Source organism: Capra hircus, chromosome 26, assembly GCF_001704415.2.
Source record: "Capra hircus breed San Clemente chromosome 26, ASM170441v1, whole genome shotgun sequence".
Taxonomy (NCBI): domain Eukaryota; kingdom Metazoa; phylum Chordata; class Mammalia; order Artiodactyla; family Bovidae; genus Capra; species Capra hircus.
Window position 1 is genome coordinate 46,217,285 of NC_030833.1, and position 20,083 is coordinate 46,237,367.

Genomic DNA, 20,083 nt, shown 5'->3' on the forward strand with positions numbered 1-20,083 from the left:
TAATGTAGTTTTCAACACATGTTAATTGAAAAGATTGTTCTGGTACTTTAGCAAACAGCAAGTGAAACATTAATTTCCTTCTTTCTATTGAATATCTGTAAACTGAAAAAGAACAGTTGCTGAGTCAAACAGTATTTTCTTTTATCATAACCTTGATAGGGAATTGAGTTAAAACACTAAGATTTTCATTTATGCTGACTTTTTTATCTATTCTATAACTCATGCAATTATATCTTTATTATACATCATACTGGCATACATATACCAAGAGATACCTTAACAAAATAAGAGCAAAAATCATATTTAACTTACATCTTCTATATCCTTGTCCAGAGCTACAATTCTTAGAGGGGTGGTCAAATTCAGACTGTCAGAAATAGTTGCTCCCACTGGAGCAGATTCCAGAATATAGCCTTGATAACTAGGCATTGTGAAATATGGGCTCTGATTGTTTTCATCCAGTATTTCAATATGTAGACTGGCAAAAGCGGGAAGAGGATGACCATTGTCCTGTTCAGCCTAAAACAAAGTAAAAAAAAAGAAAAAAGATTAAAACATTGAATGTTATGGAATCCTTTTAGAGTGCCACTTTTCATACTATATATATAAGGATTATGTTTTCAACTGGTATCATTACAGAAAGAACCACTTTACAGTTAAAGAACCATTGGAAAACACAAGGAGATGGAAGTCCAGAGAGGCTTCATCAGTTTTTGCATTCCTGTCCTCCAACCCAGTGTATATTTCAAAAAAAGAAAAAAAGAAATGACTGCAATGAACTTTCATTATCTGTGATTGCACGTTACTAGGAGAAATAACAGTGCTTAAATAGTTAGAAGATCCAATCAGTCCATGCTAAAGGAGATCAGTCCTGGGTGTTCATTGGAAGGACTGATGTTGAAGCTGAAATCCAATACTTTGACCACCTCATGCAAAGAGTTGACTCATTGGGAAAAAACCCTAATGCTGGGAAGGATTGGGGGCAGGAGGAAAAAGTGACAAAAGAGGATGAGATGGCTGGATGGCATCACCAACTCAATGGACATGGGTTTGGGTAGACTCCGGGAGTTGGTGATGGACAGGGAGGCCTGGCGTGCTGTGATTCATGGGGTAGCAAAGAGTCGGACACAACTGAGCGACTGAACTGAACTGAACTGAAATAGTTAGAAAATCACGAAGTGAACACATTTGACTGAATTGCTGATGAAATATTTAAGTAAAAGACAGAGAAAAAGATTCATAACTCAGAAAACCTGTTGTTTTTATTTTTGTGTTTTTATTTATGTTTGTCTTTTTCATGTCTTATTCCTCACTAATAATTAAATCCTCAAATAATTCAAAATTCTACATAAATTTAACAGATTAAGTCTACATTTGTTGCCCATGGAAAGTCTTCAAAAAACCCTTATACAGGACATAGACAATTTAAATGCAGTATTTATTTTTAGTAGCAGTAGAAATTTAAATATTAGTTAACCATAAATATGCTATTCAGGTAAAATAAATGTTCCTGCATTGGGAACTTTTTTTTTTTTTTTTTTTTACTTTTTCAGCTACTAAGAAATTGATGACAATTTGTTTCCAATAAATTTTACTAGGTAATCTCCACACGCATGTTATAAATGGGTGGACACCAACCTTTAACATCAGCTCTTGACATCCTGTTCTTTTGTTTGTTTGTTTTTAAGCATCTTACTATATGTCTATCCACATATTTTATAAGGGAAGATTTTATCACAACTGACTTCTATAAAATCTTTTCAAAACTTTAGAAGTAATCATTGACATAATTTAGTTGCATACATATACCAAGAGATGTGTTATATATATATTTCAAAATAGATTCAAATTCTGTTATAATTTTTATTGATATGTTTCCTCCATTTTTGCAGTAGTTGTATCTTGAAACCATGTAAGAGTTGAAGATAAATCTTTTCTTTTAAATCCTATAGTGCTTTCCTATGGAATACAGTGGCATTTGGCCATGAACATTTATCAGCATTTTGATACATATCTCTATTTAATATCAGGTCTCATTTTGTCTTTGTTCAGTCGCTCAGTCATGTCCTCTTTGCAACTCCATGGACTTCCGCATGCCAGGCTTCCCTGTCCTCAACATCTCCCTTATCTTCACCACTGAGCCTCTAGAAGTTAATTTTCTCTTTTTTCTCTTGTAATTTACAATTGTATTCATTGGAGGGCAGGTGACAAATCACAGAGATGCTTGGTAGTATCAGTAAGTTTGCACCAGGAAAAGTCACTTCACATAATCATTAGATATTTTAAATACATTTATGCTAATTATAACAATGAAATTATGATAATTAATAAACCCATTGTTAATCTTATATAAAGAATAGATTTAGAAGAAAAACTACTTTTTTTTGTTACCATTTTCATAACTATTTCAATGTTAGATTTCCTTTATAATGTTATGCAATTTATTTTCTGTATTTAAATTTTCATCTGAGAGCAGATTGCCAGAATGTTTCTGGGCATAAAATGTTTATAAGCCCCTGCTCTGCATTAAAGACAATAGTACTGGAAATAATGTGCAACCTTTTATGTAACATTGTATCCTTCTCTCATAACCATATGTGTTCCTGACACCACCAGCCTAGATAAGTTCTTTCTGTATCCAGCTATTGTGATTAATTTGTGCTGAGACTTGGATATTCTAGAAATTCCCCCTGTGACTTAGAGCAGGCTTTCTGGACACAGCTGACCGGGGTAAAAGGTACAGTCCCTGACTAGAAAATATCACCTTTCACTGTAGGAAACTAATTGGTCCATATGGGGTTCCAACTCAATGACCTTTATCTGATTGAAGAAGCAGGAACAGTTCATACGCACAAGTCATTTGGAACAAGAGGTTTTCTCTCTCCTTTTATTGTGTTTCTAATTGTTCTGAAAGTCATTATGTTATCTTGGACACACTAGTAATGCTATGAAAAGTAACACATTTATAATTTGCCCCCTTCCTCTAATACACATACACAATTTATGGATGGTGAGGGGAAAACAAAAAGCAAACTATATAATAACGAAAGATTTTATTTTATATTCAACTCATATGCTGCTAATTTTTACTGCCAGCTGTGAAGGCAGGAAAACATCTATTATTTGCATAATGGAAGCAAAATGATCCAACAAAAAGAGGAAAATAACTAAATTAGATCTATGGAGACAATTGATTTCCCCATATCTTTAAAAACAACGTGTAAAGGCTCTTTCTGTTATTTCTCTGTTTCATTTGCTGTTAACATGACTACTATTTTTGGATTTCTACTATATATTTTGCCCTCTTTGGGGTATTTCAGATGTGCCAACTAGGTTTCTGTCTCCAAAGTCCACATTCTTAATCTCTATATTATTTTGCCCCTCTAAATGTGAAAATATATACTTTCATGTTGGTGAAAAAACCAAAAGGTTAGTTTTATGTTAAAGGCCACACCACATCTAAGTCCCATACAGAGTAGGGCCCAGACTCAGGTCTCCTGATTCATGAGAGGCTATAAAAGATGCTTACTCCTTGGAAGGAAAGTTATGACCAACCTAGATAGAATATTCAAAAGCAGAGACATTACTTTGCCGACTAAGGTCAAGGCTATGGTTTTTCCAGTAGTCATGTATGGATATGAGAGTTGGATTGTGAAGAAAGCTGAGCACTGAAGAACTGATGCTTTTGAACTGTGGTGTTGGAGAAGACTGTTGAGAGTCCTTTGGACTTCAAGGAGATCCAACCAGTCCATTCTAAAGGAGTTCAGTCCTGGGTGTTCTTTGGAAGGAATGATAAAGCTGAAATCCAGTACTTTGGCCACCTCATGTGAAGTGTTGACTCGTTGGAAAAGACTCTGATGCTGGGAGGGATTGTGGGCAGGAGGGGAAGGGGACGACAGAGGATGAGATGGCTGGATGGCATCACCGACTCGATGGACGTGAGACTGACTGAACTCCGGGAGTTGGTGATGGACAAGGAGGCCTGGCGTGCTGCGATTCATGGGGTCGCAAAGAGTCAGACACGAGTGAGCGACTGAACTGATCTGAGCTGAACTGGTGCATGATTATCTTAATTTACAGTATGTAAATGAATATCCAAATGTAAGATTAATGGAAGGAGAGAAAGTTAATAGATACTCCAGATAGAATTACAGTTAAAATATGTACCTTAATTTAATACTATTATGCTTTTCTCTTTAGAGGGCTCATACATGAAACCTTTCATCCATTCATTTCTTCTTCTGTGTAATAAAAATAGGAATTCTAAAGAGTCTGACATAGTCTGCTCCTCTGTAGTTGCTAGTGAATGAGATGAGAAACATGAAAAAGCAGGTCACGGTAGTATTTAAAAAATCACCTAATCCCATAAGATAAACTTATTTATATCTACAAAGCCTATAGTTACAAGTTAAACAGTATGTTTAAAAGCTAGGTTTTACTTGGTGAATTTCTGGGCATGAGTCTCATTTTCAGGAATGAAACCAAAGTAAAACTAAAGCCAAAACAGAAGTATAAAAAATACACTATTTAGTTTCTTTCAAGGGCAAACCATTAAGACATACAAACTACCTAATTTTCATTATCAAAACAAGCAAACATTGATAACCTCCTAGCTCCCTGAACCAGAGGACTGAAAATGAAGATAGCTATTTTCCCTGCTGGTTGGTGGCAAGCAAGGTAAGATTCCATGATCTCTAGTATGCATGCATGCTAAGTTGCTTTGGTTGTGTCTGACTCTGCAACCCTATGGACTATAGTGTGCTGGCTTCTCTGTTTGTGGGATTCTCCAGGTAAGAATACTGGAGTATGTTGTCATGACCTCCTCCAGGGGACCTTCCTGACCTAAGAATTGAACCCATATCTCTTATGTCTCCTCATTGGTGGGGGGACTCTTTACCACTAGCACCACCTGAGAGGCCCTCAGATCAAAGATCATATTAATATTGCCAACTAATTAATAGTTAAAAACAAGTGTATGCTATTGCTTCTTGGCCTTTCTTATATAATTATATTGCTTTAAAACCTAAGAAATTATTTTATTTAGACTTCACTACTCTAAAAATTACAGAATTAAAATAAAGAATACTGTATTACATAAAAAGAGCCTATTTATAACAATTATTAAAAATATTTGAGTACTTAAAAAACCATGAAATATTTTATCAGATAAAACACACAGTGTTGTTTTGTATATTATATGACTGATTTGTTTCTAATGTCACAAATATAGTAAAGGAGTGCATTCTTGTCTGGAAATAAATACACTTCCTATTTGACAAAAAAGAAAAGATATTTACCAGGAAGACTGTGAGTAACACACTCCCGAGGGGTTTATAGTATAACAACAAAATCATATTCACACATTTTCCATCTAGAAAATATTTTTAAAGTGAAGTATATTTTATCTTCCTTTGATGTGAGAATTTGCCCACTGTGTTTATAATTTATCACAATGAAAACATGAATTCTTGGAGCTTCTGTATAATTCTCAGTAATAAAAATTTTTCTATTTGCTTAGATTTTGAGATATAAACTGACACTGGAATGACTAAAGCAATTTTGAATGATTTAAAGAAGAAAATCCAGTTGCTCTTGGGAAGATCACAGATTCAGAAAACTCCCACTTATCACAAATATACCAGACTATTTGGCTGATAGTTGAACATGAGAATCATCTTGGCCATAAATAGCAAGGCCAGGCAGTGACAAAATTATGATCATCATTGTGTAGTAACATTTTTCTGGAGTGCTTCTAACTCATGCTATCTTCCCCTTATTTTTCCCTGTATTACACTTCCCCATTCAGTGAAAGTCTAGGCTGGATTCTGATTTCATTTCCACAGACTATTCTTTCCACTTGGAGATACCTCTCCTAAGGCGTTTCTGTGATGTGGCTGACTGGAATAGACCATCTGGAAAATTTGAATTTAAAAAAATCATCAATATCAAAAAAGAATTCATTTGAATCAGTTCTGATGAGATGGATGATACTGGAGCCGATTATACAGAGTGAAGTAAGCCAGAAAGAAAAACACCAATACAGTATACTGACACATATATATGGAATTTAGAAAGATGGCAATGACGACCCTGTATGCAAGACAGCAAAAAAGACACAGATGTGTATAACGGACTTTTGGACTCAGGGAGAGGGAGAGGCTGGGATGATTTGGGAGAATGGCATTCTAACATGTATACTATCATGTAAGAATCGAATCGCCAGTCTACGTCTGACGCAGGATACAGGATGCTTGGGGCTGGTGCATAAGGATGACCCAGAGAGATGTTATGGGGAGGGAGGTGGGAGGGGGGTTCATGTTTGGGAACGCATGTAAGAATCAAAGATTTTAAAATTAAAAACATAAATTAATTAATTAAAAAAATCTATATCTGTGTGGGTTATTTCTCAGAATCTAGAAAGTAATGTGTGAGAGTTTCTTCTATGAACTAGTCCATTCTTTAGGGGAAAAAACAAAGACAAAAAAAAACTAGTGAGAAAAATTGTTTAGCTTTCAAGCTTTTAGATATAACTTTTTAGTTTCATTTCCTATACAGCAACCAAAAACTATGAAAAAAGTTACTTGTGGATTACCATGTAGGAGGGTTAAGGCAGTTTCTGTGTGTGAAGGGCTGTGTCGTGGGGAGATATGGCAAGGACTTCTCAGAAAGAGGCTTTCATGTGAACATTTTTACAATATTTAGACTTGCTGTTGTATTCAGTGACCTTTGCAGACAAGAAGGCCTTGCCAAATTCAAGGGACTGTGAAGAGAATGGATAAATTGCTTTTCTTTTTCCGAAGAGTTGCAGGTCACCTTCTGAAGAAGAAAAAAGGCCAAGTAAAATATAACCTCTGTGTGTCTTTTCTCAGCTTGCACATTTGGACAGCCACTATCTTCAGATGCAATATTCTGTATCTGTTCTAACTAACCCAGCTGGATGAATAACAACATGAAAAAGAGGACATCATATATTCTTTCCTTGTATTGATTTTCATAACTGATATAATAATTGATTTAGCTTAGTACTTAGAATTTTTAAAAATATGAACAATCAGTAGTAAATAAAAGGATATAGTGTTCTTTAGTAGGAAACAAAAATGATGTTATGTGATAATTACTAGATTGGAAAAAGTAGAATATAAAATTTAAAGATCAGTGTCTGGCAAATTTATTAAATATGTCAGTGGATTTCTGAAAGTGTATTATTCCTAGAGACGTCCATGGAGGACGTCTCTAGGAGTTATTTTATTACTGATAAGGAATAATACCTGAAATTTCTGTGGGATATGTTTCCTAAAATGTATCTAGGACTTTCACTCTTAATGTCCTTAAACTTCCTTACCTTATAGATTTTGCTATTGAGCAGATAAAGAGAGCTTACTTTTCACTTAACTGCTAAACTAAGATGGAGGATATGTGTGTAATTTATTCATTCAAAAGGAATCTGTAAGAATAGGGAGTGCCATATATAGCTAGAATATTTCCAGAATTATGAAAGTATGTTATTCATAGAATTTGTCTTTCTTCCTATGGCTACACAACATCAGCTCTGATTTATTTATTTTTCCTTGTCTTAATGCTGGCTCATTGAAAGTCCTTATTCAATCTTTCCCAAAAAGAGCATCTAAGGTTTTCTTCTCTCTTCTTAATTTCTCTCTTTCTTTTGATAAGCTGACAATACATACACCATAGTAGAAAGATAGCAACTTATACTTCACAATCTCTATGACAGATTTTATGAATTTTGATAGGTCTCTCATGTTCATGGGAGATGTCATCCTTTTTTATTTTGAGAAGTGATGACTAATGATCTGTGACTTCCTGTCTGCCTCTAATACCTGATCTTTAAAATCAGCAAAGTTTTTCTGTTGGAAATTCACGTAGAAGGCAATGTTTTGATTGGCTTGAAGGCAATATGGCGCAGCCTGGGCTAATTTTTACTTTAGCAATACCTATTGCAATATGGGGAGATAGGCGGGACACATGAAAGAGAGGCTAAAACCTTAGAGATCACGTGTGTGAGACTATGGGCCATGAGGATGAAACGTAGAGAACTGCAGGGGGCATGGAAAGTTGGGGAGACAGTTAAGAGAAATTCTGGATAGGACTTGAAAAGTGACTGGGTAGGTCCATATGGGATCTGGTGTCTCAGAAGTACTGGGAACGCCTAGCTTGTGTGACAGGTTGATTGTCATTTTATTAATCGAAAGAGAGAAGACGAGGTTTCAAAAGGATAGGCAGTCTACTACATTCTTAATTTGATTCAACTACAAAACACTAGGGGCAGTTGTCCAGCCAGTAATCGGACATATGGATGTAGAAATCAGAAGGGATATTCATCTAAAAGCGTAATTTTCATACTTGTGACTTCCTTGAGGCAGCACTTTCATACATTTCTGTCTCCTCAACACCAAGCAAAATGTCAGGCCCCTAATGAGCACTCAGAAAGGATTTAGCAAACTGAAAAACTAGCAAATGTCATATGGCTTAAAGACAGTGAACCCTAGTTTCCCACTGAACTCCTGCGAAGTATAATCAATATTATTATTCAAATAGAGGCCAAATATTTTCTAGAGTTGTACTATTAGACATTCACGAGCAGGATCAAGAGTTGTAGTGGCTGTTGTTTTAGACCTCAGTCATCTCTTGTATGCTATTTCCCTTGACTCTCAAATTACTAAAGCAATATAACTCACCAGGAGAACTGGCACATTAACTCCACTATTTAAGCTTATCAGTTTCAATTCTGTGGCTCATTTTGTGTGTAATACATACATACATATATATATATATATATATATATATATATATATATATGCATGTATGCTGCTGCTACTGGTGCTAAGTCGCTTCAGTCGTGTCCTACTCTGTGCGACCCCAGAGACGGCAGCCCACTAGGCTCCCCCGTCCCTAGGATTCTCCAGGCAAGAACACTGGAGTGGGTTGCCATTTCCTTCTCCAATGCGTGAAAGGGAAAGTGAAGTCGCTCAGTCATGTCCGACCCTCAGCGACCCCATGGACTGCAGCTTTCCAGCCTCCTCTGTCCATGGGATTTTCCAGGCAAGAGTACTGGAGTGGGGTGCCATTGCCTTCTTGGTATGCATAAAATGTATATATTCGTGTTATATATATATATATGTATAATATTTTTAGAAGGAGGATTGTTTGCTTATTTGGGTACATATACACAATGGAGTATTACTCGGCCATTAAAAAGAATTCATTTGAATCAGTTCTGATGAGATGGATGAAACTGGAGCCGATTATACAGAGTGAAGTAAGCCAGAAAGAAAAACACCAATACAGTATACTAACACATATATATGGAATTTAGGAAGATGGCAATGACGACCCTGTATGTAAGACAGGGAAAGAGACACAGATGTGTATAATGGACTTTTGGACTCAGAGGGAGAGGGAGAGGGTGGGATGATTTGGGAGAATGACATTCTAACATGTATACTATCATGTAAGAATTGAATCGCCAGTCTATGTCTGATGCAGGATACAGCATGCTTGGAGCTGGTGCATGGGGATGACCCAGAGAGATGTTATGGGGAGGGAGGTGGGAGGGGGGTTCATGTTTGGGAACGCATGTAAGAATTAAAGATTTAAAAAAAAAAAATAAAGGAGCATAAACAGCAAATAAATAAATAAATAAATAAATAAAAATAAATACAGTCATAAATAGCTTTTAAGTGTTAGTCACTCAGTCATGTCTGACTCTGCAAACCCATGGAGTGTAGCCTGCCAGACTCCTCTGTGCATGAGATTCTCCAGGCAAGAATACTAGAGTGGGTAGCCATGCCCTTTTCCAGGGGATCTTCCCAACCCAGGGATCAAACCCAAGTATCCCACATTTCAAGCAGATTCTTTGCCATCTGAGCCACCAAACTGTCTTAATACAGATATAGCTTCCCCCTGCCACCAGGGATTTAATTTATTGGAGAAGTTCATTGAATTTCTATTCTGGACAGATAAAGAATAAAATCTGTCCAATACATACACTCTCAAATGTATGTATTTAAATGCAATGAAGATGCAGTACCATATCCAGCAGCCTTAAATTATTTATGTGCCAGGGAGAAAACCATTATAAGAAATATTTATTGAGCAGTTTCTATATGCCATACATGGACAGGGGTATGGCCTTGGGCCACAATGTTGAAGAAATATATTATTTAATACAATCTGCCTGCCCTCCTATAAAGATCAAGGAAAAATAAACAGGCAAATCCTGTAGACTGATCAAAGCAACCACATGGAAGGACTTCCAATCAGAGGCCAAGCTTTTCTAGAGGAACTGACTGTCTTAGCATCTGAAGCATCAGTGAGTTATCAATGTGAATTAGACTGTTGATTTTTAAAGAGAAAGAGAAATGACTTAGGAAGAAAAGCTAATTCCTGGAAGTTAGAAAGAACATGCTGAATTTAGGACAGTGCAAGTGGCTTAGTATGGTTGGCACAGAAAGTATGCATGGTGACTGATGAAAGCTTAGTGTTAACTATGTCCATTATGTGGAGAGAAAGGAAGTTAAAGGTTAGCCTGCTATGCAATATAAGTTGGTCAATGAACAACAATATGAAAATCAGAAGGGCCATGATACAATGATATTTGTGATAGCATCATGACCCTTGTTATTAGTTGTTAATTAAAGAGATTTAAATTAAAAAAATCATGTTTCAAAAATGGAGAGACAGTGAATTATTAATAATTAATTCACTTGATCCTCAGATGCCCAGAGTATAAATATATGAAGTATAAAAATATAAATATATTTCATATTTTTTTAAAAACCACTGTACTTATAATAATGAAAGTGAATGCTCTGGATTTTGCTAAGACACTCCGTGCAAGAATTAATTCATTTTCATCTAGAATCTAAAATGTGCTTTCATGTTTCTATTGCATAGTTGTTTTTTTGCTGTATAACAATGGTGATCACATAACCTTTCATCCAAACTGGGACACTTTTAAAGATGAAAGAAGTGTTATGAATAATTATACAAGAACAATAGGCATAAATGTGAACTGTCCTGGGCAAACCCAGGACTGGCTATGATTCTTGTTCAAAATGTGTATTTCATTTTAAAGTATACTTAAATTATTGGAGTTATGTAAAATTTGAAATAGGATGTTCATTTTGAAAAGAAACATCTTTGTCTCTTTGAATTAGATGTATTTTAATCTTTTAATATTCTATAGTTGGTGAACTACTCCATCTTTTTTTCCTAGCTTCACCTTTCATTTTTTATTTACCACTATACTGAATAAATCACTGGCAGAAATAGATAAAATGAAGATGACAAGTCTCTTATTTGTGACAGTTACTGGCTGTTAAATGTGCATACAGCTTTTTAAAGTAGAATTCTTCTTCAAAGTCTAGAAAAGGATATTTCATTTTATTTTTCTTTAGCCTCAAAAACAGAAATTGGGATCAAGTCCAATAAAAAAAAATTATGACCAATGGAAAATGAAGCATTATTAAAATAAGAAAAAGGGAAGAAATGGAAAGACTTACTACAGAGGAGAACTACCAAATTGTAGCATTTCAATGGATCCTTATACAAAGACACAATACTCAGCTATTATTCAAGCAGGTGGCATATTATTATTCTCACAGATTGATACCTTTTCTTATTATCCCCTTGGACGCATACAGAACAATAATTTGAATCTAATAATGTCTGTAGAAATTTCCATTAATAATATAAAGTGTTATTAAAACATTAAAAAAATGATGTGTGGTCTGTTCCAATTGATTTTGTTTCTATAATTGATGGACTGAGTTTCACTATACCTGGGTACACCAGGACAACTGACTTTGATAATAAAAAAATAATTGATTTCAGGTTTCAAATGAGGCAGTTTGAAAACAGTGCTTTGTCATTTCTTAACTCCCACAGAGTACAGCACCACAGGGCTCCAGGTAGATCCAGAGGAGACAATGGATACACATTTTGTAGTTTTATATAGTCCAATGATAATTAAAATAAAATCATACAAGGTGAATCTCATCCATCACTATTTCGCACAAACGGTAAAAGAAGTCTTTCTTTGTTGAATGACTCCCAAACTCCTACTGAATGAAATTTAAGGAAATTGCAATTGAACATAAGGTTCTCTCCATGGTTTTGCTCTCTACCTCACTTCTCTGTGAACTACTTGTAGCCTGATATGTCATGCCTCCAAGATTTCACTTCTGTTCTTCCTTATGTTCAAACACATTTCCCAGTTTTATTCATTAGCCAAATCTGTCCAATACAGCAAAATTTAGCTTGGGGTAATCTCCAGAAAATCTTCCCTGAGTCCCCAGATTAATTTAAATGTCCTTAATCTGTGCTTTGTTAGTGAGTTTTACATTTCCTTTCTGTTAGCAGTTGATGTATTTGATTTATCAGCTTATATGATTTATCCCCCTTCAAGATACACGTTCTTCACAGACAAAGAAACACTAAACAAATACAGAATCTGAGTGTGTAATATAATTGGGCTAACAAAATATATCCTAATTGGAGCTAAAATCAAATGTATCTCTGTATTACTGTTTGCAGTTGCACTGACATACTTAAACCCAGACAACCATTTCTAAGCAGCTGCATCTTAGTGAAGTAAAATCAGTATGGCTTTAGCTTAGATAAACTTAAATTTGAATTTCAATCCTGCTGCTTATTAATGATGTAATTCTGATTCAGTCACTTGCCATCTGAACTTTAGTTTTCATATTTCTACCAATGAGCAAAGTACTAAGATTGTGACTGCAACTCAATGAAAAATATACATAAAACGTATAAGACACACATGCTCAGTAAGCTTCCTTCCCTTACTTTCCTTTAATACTTTAAAAGCATTTTTAATGTCACAGGGCTGCGTATCTATTTTTTGTATGTGCAGCCATGAAAAACTCAGACAACACACACTAGACTCACTGTGTATCCTTGCTTATATTTGTTCTTTTACTTAGAATGCTCTTCTCCCAGCCCCTATCTCTACTTGGTAAATTCATATTCTTTCTTTGTTAGGCAGCTCAAATCTTACCTTCTCAGTAAAGTCTTTAAGAAATAACTAACACATCATGTGGGTTTCCAAAGTACCTTTTTAACGATTTTGTTACAATATGGTAGATATTAAACCAAAACTGTAAGCCAAATAGATTCCCTTAGCTTTGAAAATTTTTGTGGTCTAAGATCCTCTTTCAGATTAAAGAAATAATGAGACATATATTAAAATAATTTCTGGACAAACAAGATAAAGCATAACACATTGCTGCTCAGTTGTGTCTGACTGTTTGCCATCACATAGACTGTACTGTAACAAGCTCCTCTGTTCATGGAATTCTCCAGGCAAGACTACTGGAGTGGGTTGCCATTCCCTTCTCTAGGGGATCTTCCCAACCTAGGGACTGAACCCGGGTCTCCTGTATTGAAGCCTGATTCTTTACCATCTGACTTGACAGGGAAGACCCCATTAAAATTTAAAAAAAAATGTATATATAAATCCAGGTACTTTTAAAATATATTAATTGGTTAAGCTTTTGTGGTCAAAAGCTAAATCCACTTGGTGAAACAAACAGATAAAAACCAAAAACCAAAACCTAAACTAAATGTTAGAAGATGTGACACATAATAGTATGTAAATCATACAACTTTGATCAGGGTATTTAATACATACAAAAATATTCAGTATTTGAATAGCAGTTTAATATATAAAGTTATGTTAAAGAAAAGCAGCACCATGTAGTCTCAACTGTTGCACTTCACCATTTTAAAGAAAATTTGACTAATTGCAGTTCAAATTAATTTTCATTTTATAGTATAAAAGCTCCTACAGTAGTCTCTACAGAATTTGTTGATAAACACAAGAACATTAGAACATTAGTTATATTTATGAACACAAGAACATTAAGCAATTAGTTAAATTTACCTTAATAACCAAATCAAACTTCTGATGAAAGTCTCTATTTACAGGCTCCAGGAGACTAAGTTCCGCAGTCCTAGGATGCATATGAAAAAATCGTGGGTAATCCTCAGGAGTCCCTGAAAGACATCGACATTTAAGCACATAATAGAGAACAATCAGTAATATGTGTATCTGCTTTATCTATTTCTTTTCATTAACTGAGGAACAAATTCACAAATTCATTAGTAAATTAAGTTTCAAAACTATGCAGTCTAAGGAAGCAATGAAAATGTGGTTTATCTCTAATTAGTCTATGAATAAGAAGATGGCATTACTTCTTCTTTGGATGTTTTTCCAAATATCATTTATTAATTGAAATCTTTAATTGATTTGAAGCTTCATTACATAAAAGAGATACTAAGTTCACTGATATCAAATTTTGAATTATAAAATTGTATTTTAATGGTACATACATCTTAATTATAACCTGCATGGTCTTTCAACATACAGCAAAATATGACTAGTAATTTGTACCAAATATCAAGTTGCTTGAATATTAAAATGAGAATATTCTGTTATAGCTGGACATTTTTCATAAATTAAGTATTTGTATTATTATATCAATCACTTTAAATAAAAAGCATTAAAATATAAAATAACATATTTTGATTTACTTTAGTGTCTAAGGAAGTTATTTCTAAAATTCAGCCATTTTAATGAACTGAATTTTTCTCAAATTGTACCATTTCCTTTGTATAGTACAATATCCCTTTTCTCAAAATGAAGACAAAGTGTAAGTCAAATCATATAACTGTGGAATACATGCATTTGGCTCAACTATAATGATAATAAAATATAACATGACTGCCAATTATTAATGGCACCCCACTCCAGTACTCTTGCCTGGAAAATCCCATGGACGGAGGAGCCTGGTAGGCTGCACTCCGTGGGGTTGCTAGGAGTCGGACACAACTGAGCGACTTCACTTTCACTTTTCATTTTCATACATTGGAGAAGGAAATGGCAACCCACTCCAGTATTCTTGCCTGGAGAATCCCAGGGACAGGGGAGCCTGGTGGGCTGCCGTCTCTGGGGTCGCACAGAGTCGGACACGACTGCAGCAACTTAGCAGCGGCAGTAGCCAATTATTAAATCCTACATTCTGCCAAGAAATAGAGGAAAACAACAGAATGGGAAAGACTAGAGATCTCTTCAACAAACTTAGAGATACCAAGGGAACATTTCATGCAAAGATGGGCTTGATAAAGGACAGAAATAGTAGGGACCTAACAGAAGCAGAAGATATCAAGAAGAGGTGGCAAGAATACACAGAAGAACTGTACAAAAAAGATCTTCACGACCCGGATAATCACGATGGTATGATCACTCATCTAGAGCCAGACATCCTGGAATGTGAAGTCAAGTGGGCCTTAGAAAGCATCACTACAAACAAAGCTAGTGGAGGTGATGGGATTTCAGGTGAGCTATTTTAAATCCTGGAAGATGATACTGTGAAAGTGCTGCACTCCATATGTCAACAAGTTTGGAAAACTCAGCAGTGGCCAAAGGACTGGAAAAGGTCAGTTTTCATTCCAATCCCAAAGAAAGGCAATGCCAAAGAATGCTCAAACTACCGCACAATTGCACTCATCTCACACGCTAGTAAAGTAATGCTCAAAATTCTCCAAGCCAGGCTTCAGCAATACGTGAACCGTGAACTTCCTGATGTTCAAGCTGGCTTTAGAAAAGGCAGAGGAACCACAGATCAAATTGCCAACATCCGGTGGATCATTGAAAAAGCAAGAGAGTTCCAGAAAAACATCTATTTCTGCTTTACTGACTATGTCAAAGCCTTTGACTGTGTGGATCACAATAAACTGTGGAAAATTCTGAAAGAGAAGGGAAAACCAGACCACCCGATCTGCCTCTTGAGAAACCTATATGTAGGTCAGGAAGGAACAGTTAGAACTGGACATGGAACAATAGACTGGTTCCAAATAGGAAAAGTGGTATTTCAAGGCTGTATATTGTCACCCTGCTTATTTAACTTATATGCAGAGTACATCATGAGAAACGCTGGACGGGAAGAAGCACAAGCGGGAATCAAGATTGCCAGGAGAAATATCAATAACCTCAGATATGCAAAAGACACCACCCTTACAGCAGAAAGTGAAGAGGAACTAAGAAGCTTCTTGATGAAAGTGAAAGAGGAGAGTGAAAAAGTTGGCTTAAAGCTCAACATTCAGAAAACGAAGATCATGGCATCTGGTCCCATCCCTTCATGGGAAATAGATGGGGAAACAGTGGAAACAATGTCAGACTTTATTTTTTGGGACTCCAAAATCACTGCAGATGGTGATTGCAGCCATGAAATTAAAAGACACTTACTCCTTGGAAGGAAAGTTATGACCAGCCTAGACAGCATATTCAAAAGCAGACACATTACTTTGCCAACAAAGGTCCGTCTAGTCAAGGCTATGGTTTTTCCAGTGGTCATGTATGGATGTGAAAGTTGGACTGTGAAGAAAGCTGAACACCAAAGAGTTGATGCTTTTGAACTGTGGTGTTGGAGAAGACTCTTGAGAGTCTCTTGGACTGCAAGGAGATCCAACCAGTCCATTCTAAAGAAGATCAGTCTTGTGTGTTCTTTGGAAGGACTGACTCTAAAGCTGAAACTTCAATATTTTGGGCATCTCATGCGAAGAGTTGACTCATCGGAAAAGACTGATGCTGGGAGTAATTGGGGGCAAGAGGAGAAGTGGGGTACAGAGGATGAGATGGCTTGATGGCATCACCTGCTCGATGGACATGAATTTGAGTGAACTCTGGGAGCTGGTGATGGACAGGGAGGCCTGGCGTGCTGCAGTTCATGAGGTCGCAAAGAGTTACCCACGACTGAGCAACTAAACTGAACTGAACATTGTGCTAAGTGCTTTATGTGTGTTTGTTAGTTGCTCAGTCGTGTTCCTCTTTGCAGCCCCATGGACCATAGCCCAGCAGGTTCCTCTGTCCATGGAATTTCCCAGGCAAGAATACTGGAGTGGGTAGGCATTTCCTTCTCCAAGGGATCTTCCCAAGCCAGGGATCAAACCTAGGTTTCCTGCATTACAAGCCGATTCTTTACCATCTAACCCACCAGGGAAGCCCTTAAATGCTTTATATATAAAATCATCGATACCACTGTAAATTATTCTCATTGTACCCGGGAAGACTTAGGAGATTTGCAATATTAAGTAATTTGTCCAATGTCAAACAGACAATGTCAGACAGAGCTTGTATTCAAATCCAGGTTTAAAGATGTAAATTATATTCAAAAATGTGTTAATTGCTATAGTCCTCTGCTTCAACAAGAAAGAAAAATTTCCCTGGGCTTATGTAAGGGGAGAAAAATGATGCCAGTTAAATAAGCTTAAAAGTTCAGAAATAGTCAAAATTGCACATGAAAATTAAGTGTATGATAAAGGAATCATCTTCAAAATTAGGGGGAAATGGATTTTTGGTTAGGAGCATTTACCAAATAGGAGAGTCATACAGAAAATTATAAAAATTTATCCATTTTTCATACAGTATGCTAAAGTAAACCACAAATGGAGAAGGTATTTATTTACAATAAGCAATAAAGCAATGGAAGTGCTAGATGAAAATGTGGATGGATTCTTGTAATGTGAGAGTGGGCATATCTTTTCTACCTGTGGCTCATAATAAAGTATCAGTAAGAGAACAGGAAAATGCTTTTGAACTGTGGTGTTGGAGAAGACTATTCAGAGTCCCTTGGACTGCAAGGAGATCCAACCGGTCCATTCTAAAGGAGATCAATCCTGGGTGTTCATTGGAAGGACTGATGCTAAAGCCTAAACTCCAATAGTTTGGCCACCTCATGCGAAGAGTTGACTCATTGGAAAAGACTCTGATGCTGGGAGAGATTGGGGGCAGGAGGAGAAGGGGACGACAGAGGATGAGATGGCTCGATGGCATCACCGACTTGGTGGACATGAGTTTGAGTGAATTCTGGGAGTTGGTGATGGACAGGGAGGCCTGGCATGCTGCGATTCATGGGGTTGCAAAGAGTTGGAAGTGACTGAGTGACTGAACTGAACTGAAGGGAAAACAGCTATAAGTTTAATGGCCTTACAAAACTTCATGGCAAGACGCAATAAACAAAGTAATGAAATTTATAATTATCTTTAAATTTAATACTTTGGACTTTCACTTGCTGCATTATCCAAATCATTTTTATCTCATTTTATACTTGAAAACTATAGTTTTTCTGCTAAAATAACAGTTTCTAAGAAATTTCATAGATATCTTTAGTTCTTTCCTCCCATGAGATCACATATGTTGTTCATACTTTATTTGTAGTATTTAAAACCATACTTTTTTTAAATCATGTATTTTAATGTACCTTTTGACATTTCTATCCATAGACTGTATTCCTGCCCAACCTAGACCATTTCTCCCTCATGTTCATATCTACATCATCTAGTATAGTAATTGCCATACTATCAAGTCCTTAGTTAATGAAATTAAAAAAAAAAAAGCCTATTTCCTTTTATGTGTGTCAACCTGAAAGTGAAAGAGTCAGTCACTCAGTCGTGTCCAACTCTGAGATACCAGGGATTGTAGCCCACCAGGCTCCTCTGTCCATGGATTCTCCAGGCAACAATTTTGGAGTGGACTGCCATTTCCTTCTCCAGGGATTCTTCCCCCCCACCCCACCCCAAGGGACTGAACTTGGGTCTCCTGCACTACAGGTAAAGTTGGCTCTTTACCAACTGAGCCACCATGTCAACCCCCTAAAGACTTAAAACAGACTTATGCTTGTGTTCATAAGCACTTTTTAAAAAAAATTAATAGTCTAATCTCTACAACTTACTTATAATACATGTGTAGTTCTAGACATCAAAGACTTGAAACAGAATTACTTGAATTTTCTCTATGGACAGTATTTCTAAGTATGCTATAACATTATATCTTGAAATCTGTGTGGCATCTCTACTACTGCTGCTAAGTTGCTTCAGTCGTGTCTGACTCTGTGCAACTCCATAGACGGCAGCCCATTAGGCTCCCCCGTCCCTGGGATTGTCCAGGCAAGAACACTGGAGTGGGTTGCCATTTCCTTCTCCAATGCAAGAAAGTGAAAAGTGAAAGTGAAGTCGCTCAGTCGTGTCCGACTCTGTGCGACCCCATGGACTAGGTGATTAAAATATCCATCTGTGAGGTGGAAAGGGGTTGAGGATAAAGTTAAATTCCATTCAACAGTTACTTTGAAGCATGCTTCAAAAGTGTCTCTTCTTCATTATGAGATGTATTGTTTGTTTTAGATGTATGTATCTCTCTAGATACTATAAATCATGCAAAACAGCTACATCCATATTTTAGCAAAAGCAGTTTAAGAAAAGTGACATGAGATCCTTATCAGTTTTGCTTTTTGTATGACTAACAGATATGCCATCCCATGCTGAAGGTCAGGAAGGGCAGTGGCAAGAAGATACCCCTCATTCAAGGTAAGGAGCAGCGGCTGTGCTTTGCTAGCACAGCCGTGAAGAGATACCCCTCGCCCAAGGTAAGAGAAACCCAAGTAAGATGGTAGGTGTTTCAAGAGGGCATCAGAGGGCAGACACACTGAAACCATACTCACAGAAAACTAGTCAATCTAATCACACTAGGACCACAGCCTTGTCTAACTCAATGAAACCAAGCCATGCCCACAGGGCAATCCAAGACAGGCGGGTCATGGTGGAGGGTCTGATAGAATGTGGTCCACTGGAGAAGGGAATGGCAAACCACTTCAGTATTCTTGCCTTGAGAACCCCATGAACAGTATGAAAAGGCAAAATGATAGGATACTGAAGGAGGAACTCCCCAGGTCAGTAGGTGCCCAATATGCTACTGGAGATCAATGGAGAAATAACTCCAGAAAGAATGAAGGGATGGAGCCAAAGCAAAAACAATACCCAGCTGTGGATGTGACTGGTGATAGAAGCAAGGTCAGATGCTGTAAAGAGCAATATGGCATAGGAATCTGGAATGTCAGGTCCATGAATCAAGGCAAATTGGAAGTGGCCAAACAAGAGATGACAAGAGTGAACGTCTACATTCTAGGAATCAGTGAACTAAAATGGACTGGAATGGGTGAATTGAACTCAGTTGACCATTATATCTACTACTATGGGCAGGAATCCC

General features: G+C 36.6%; 1 protein-coding gene across 10 annotated transcripts in view; it reads right to left on the reverse strand.

Moving 5' to 3' along the window:
• Positions 1 to 20,083, reverse strand: part of PCDH15 (protocadherin related 15) — a 910,832-nt gene that overhangs the window by 395,139 nt on the left and 495,610 nt on the right. For all 10 annotated transcript variants that reach the window (XM_018041648.1, XM_018041647.1, XM_005698156.2 and 7 more), the window contains 2 exons: positions 13,925 to 14,037; positions 313 to 519 (listed from right to left, as the gene is read on the reverse strand). In XM_018041648.1, the coding sequence (XP_017897137.1) occupies positions 313 to 519; positions 13,925 to 14,037 (320 nt within the window). The remainder of the gene's footprint in view (positions 1 to 312; positions 520 to 13,924; positions 14,038 to 20,083) is intronic.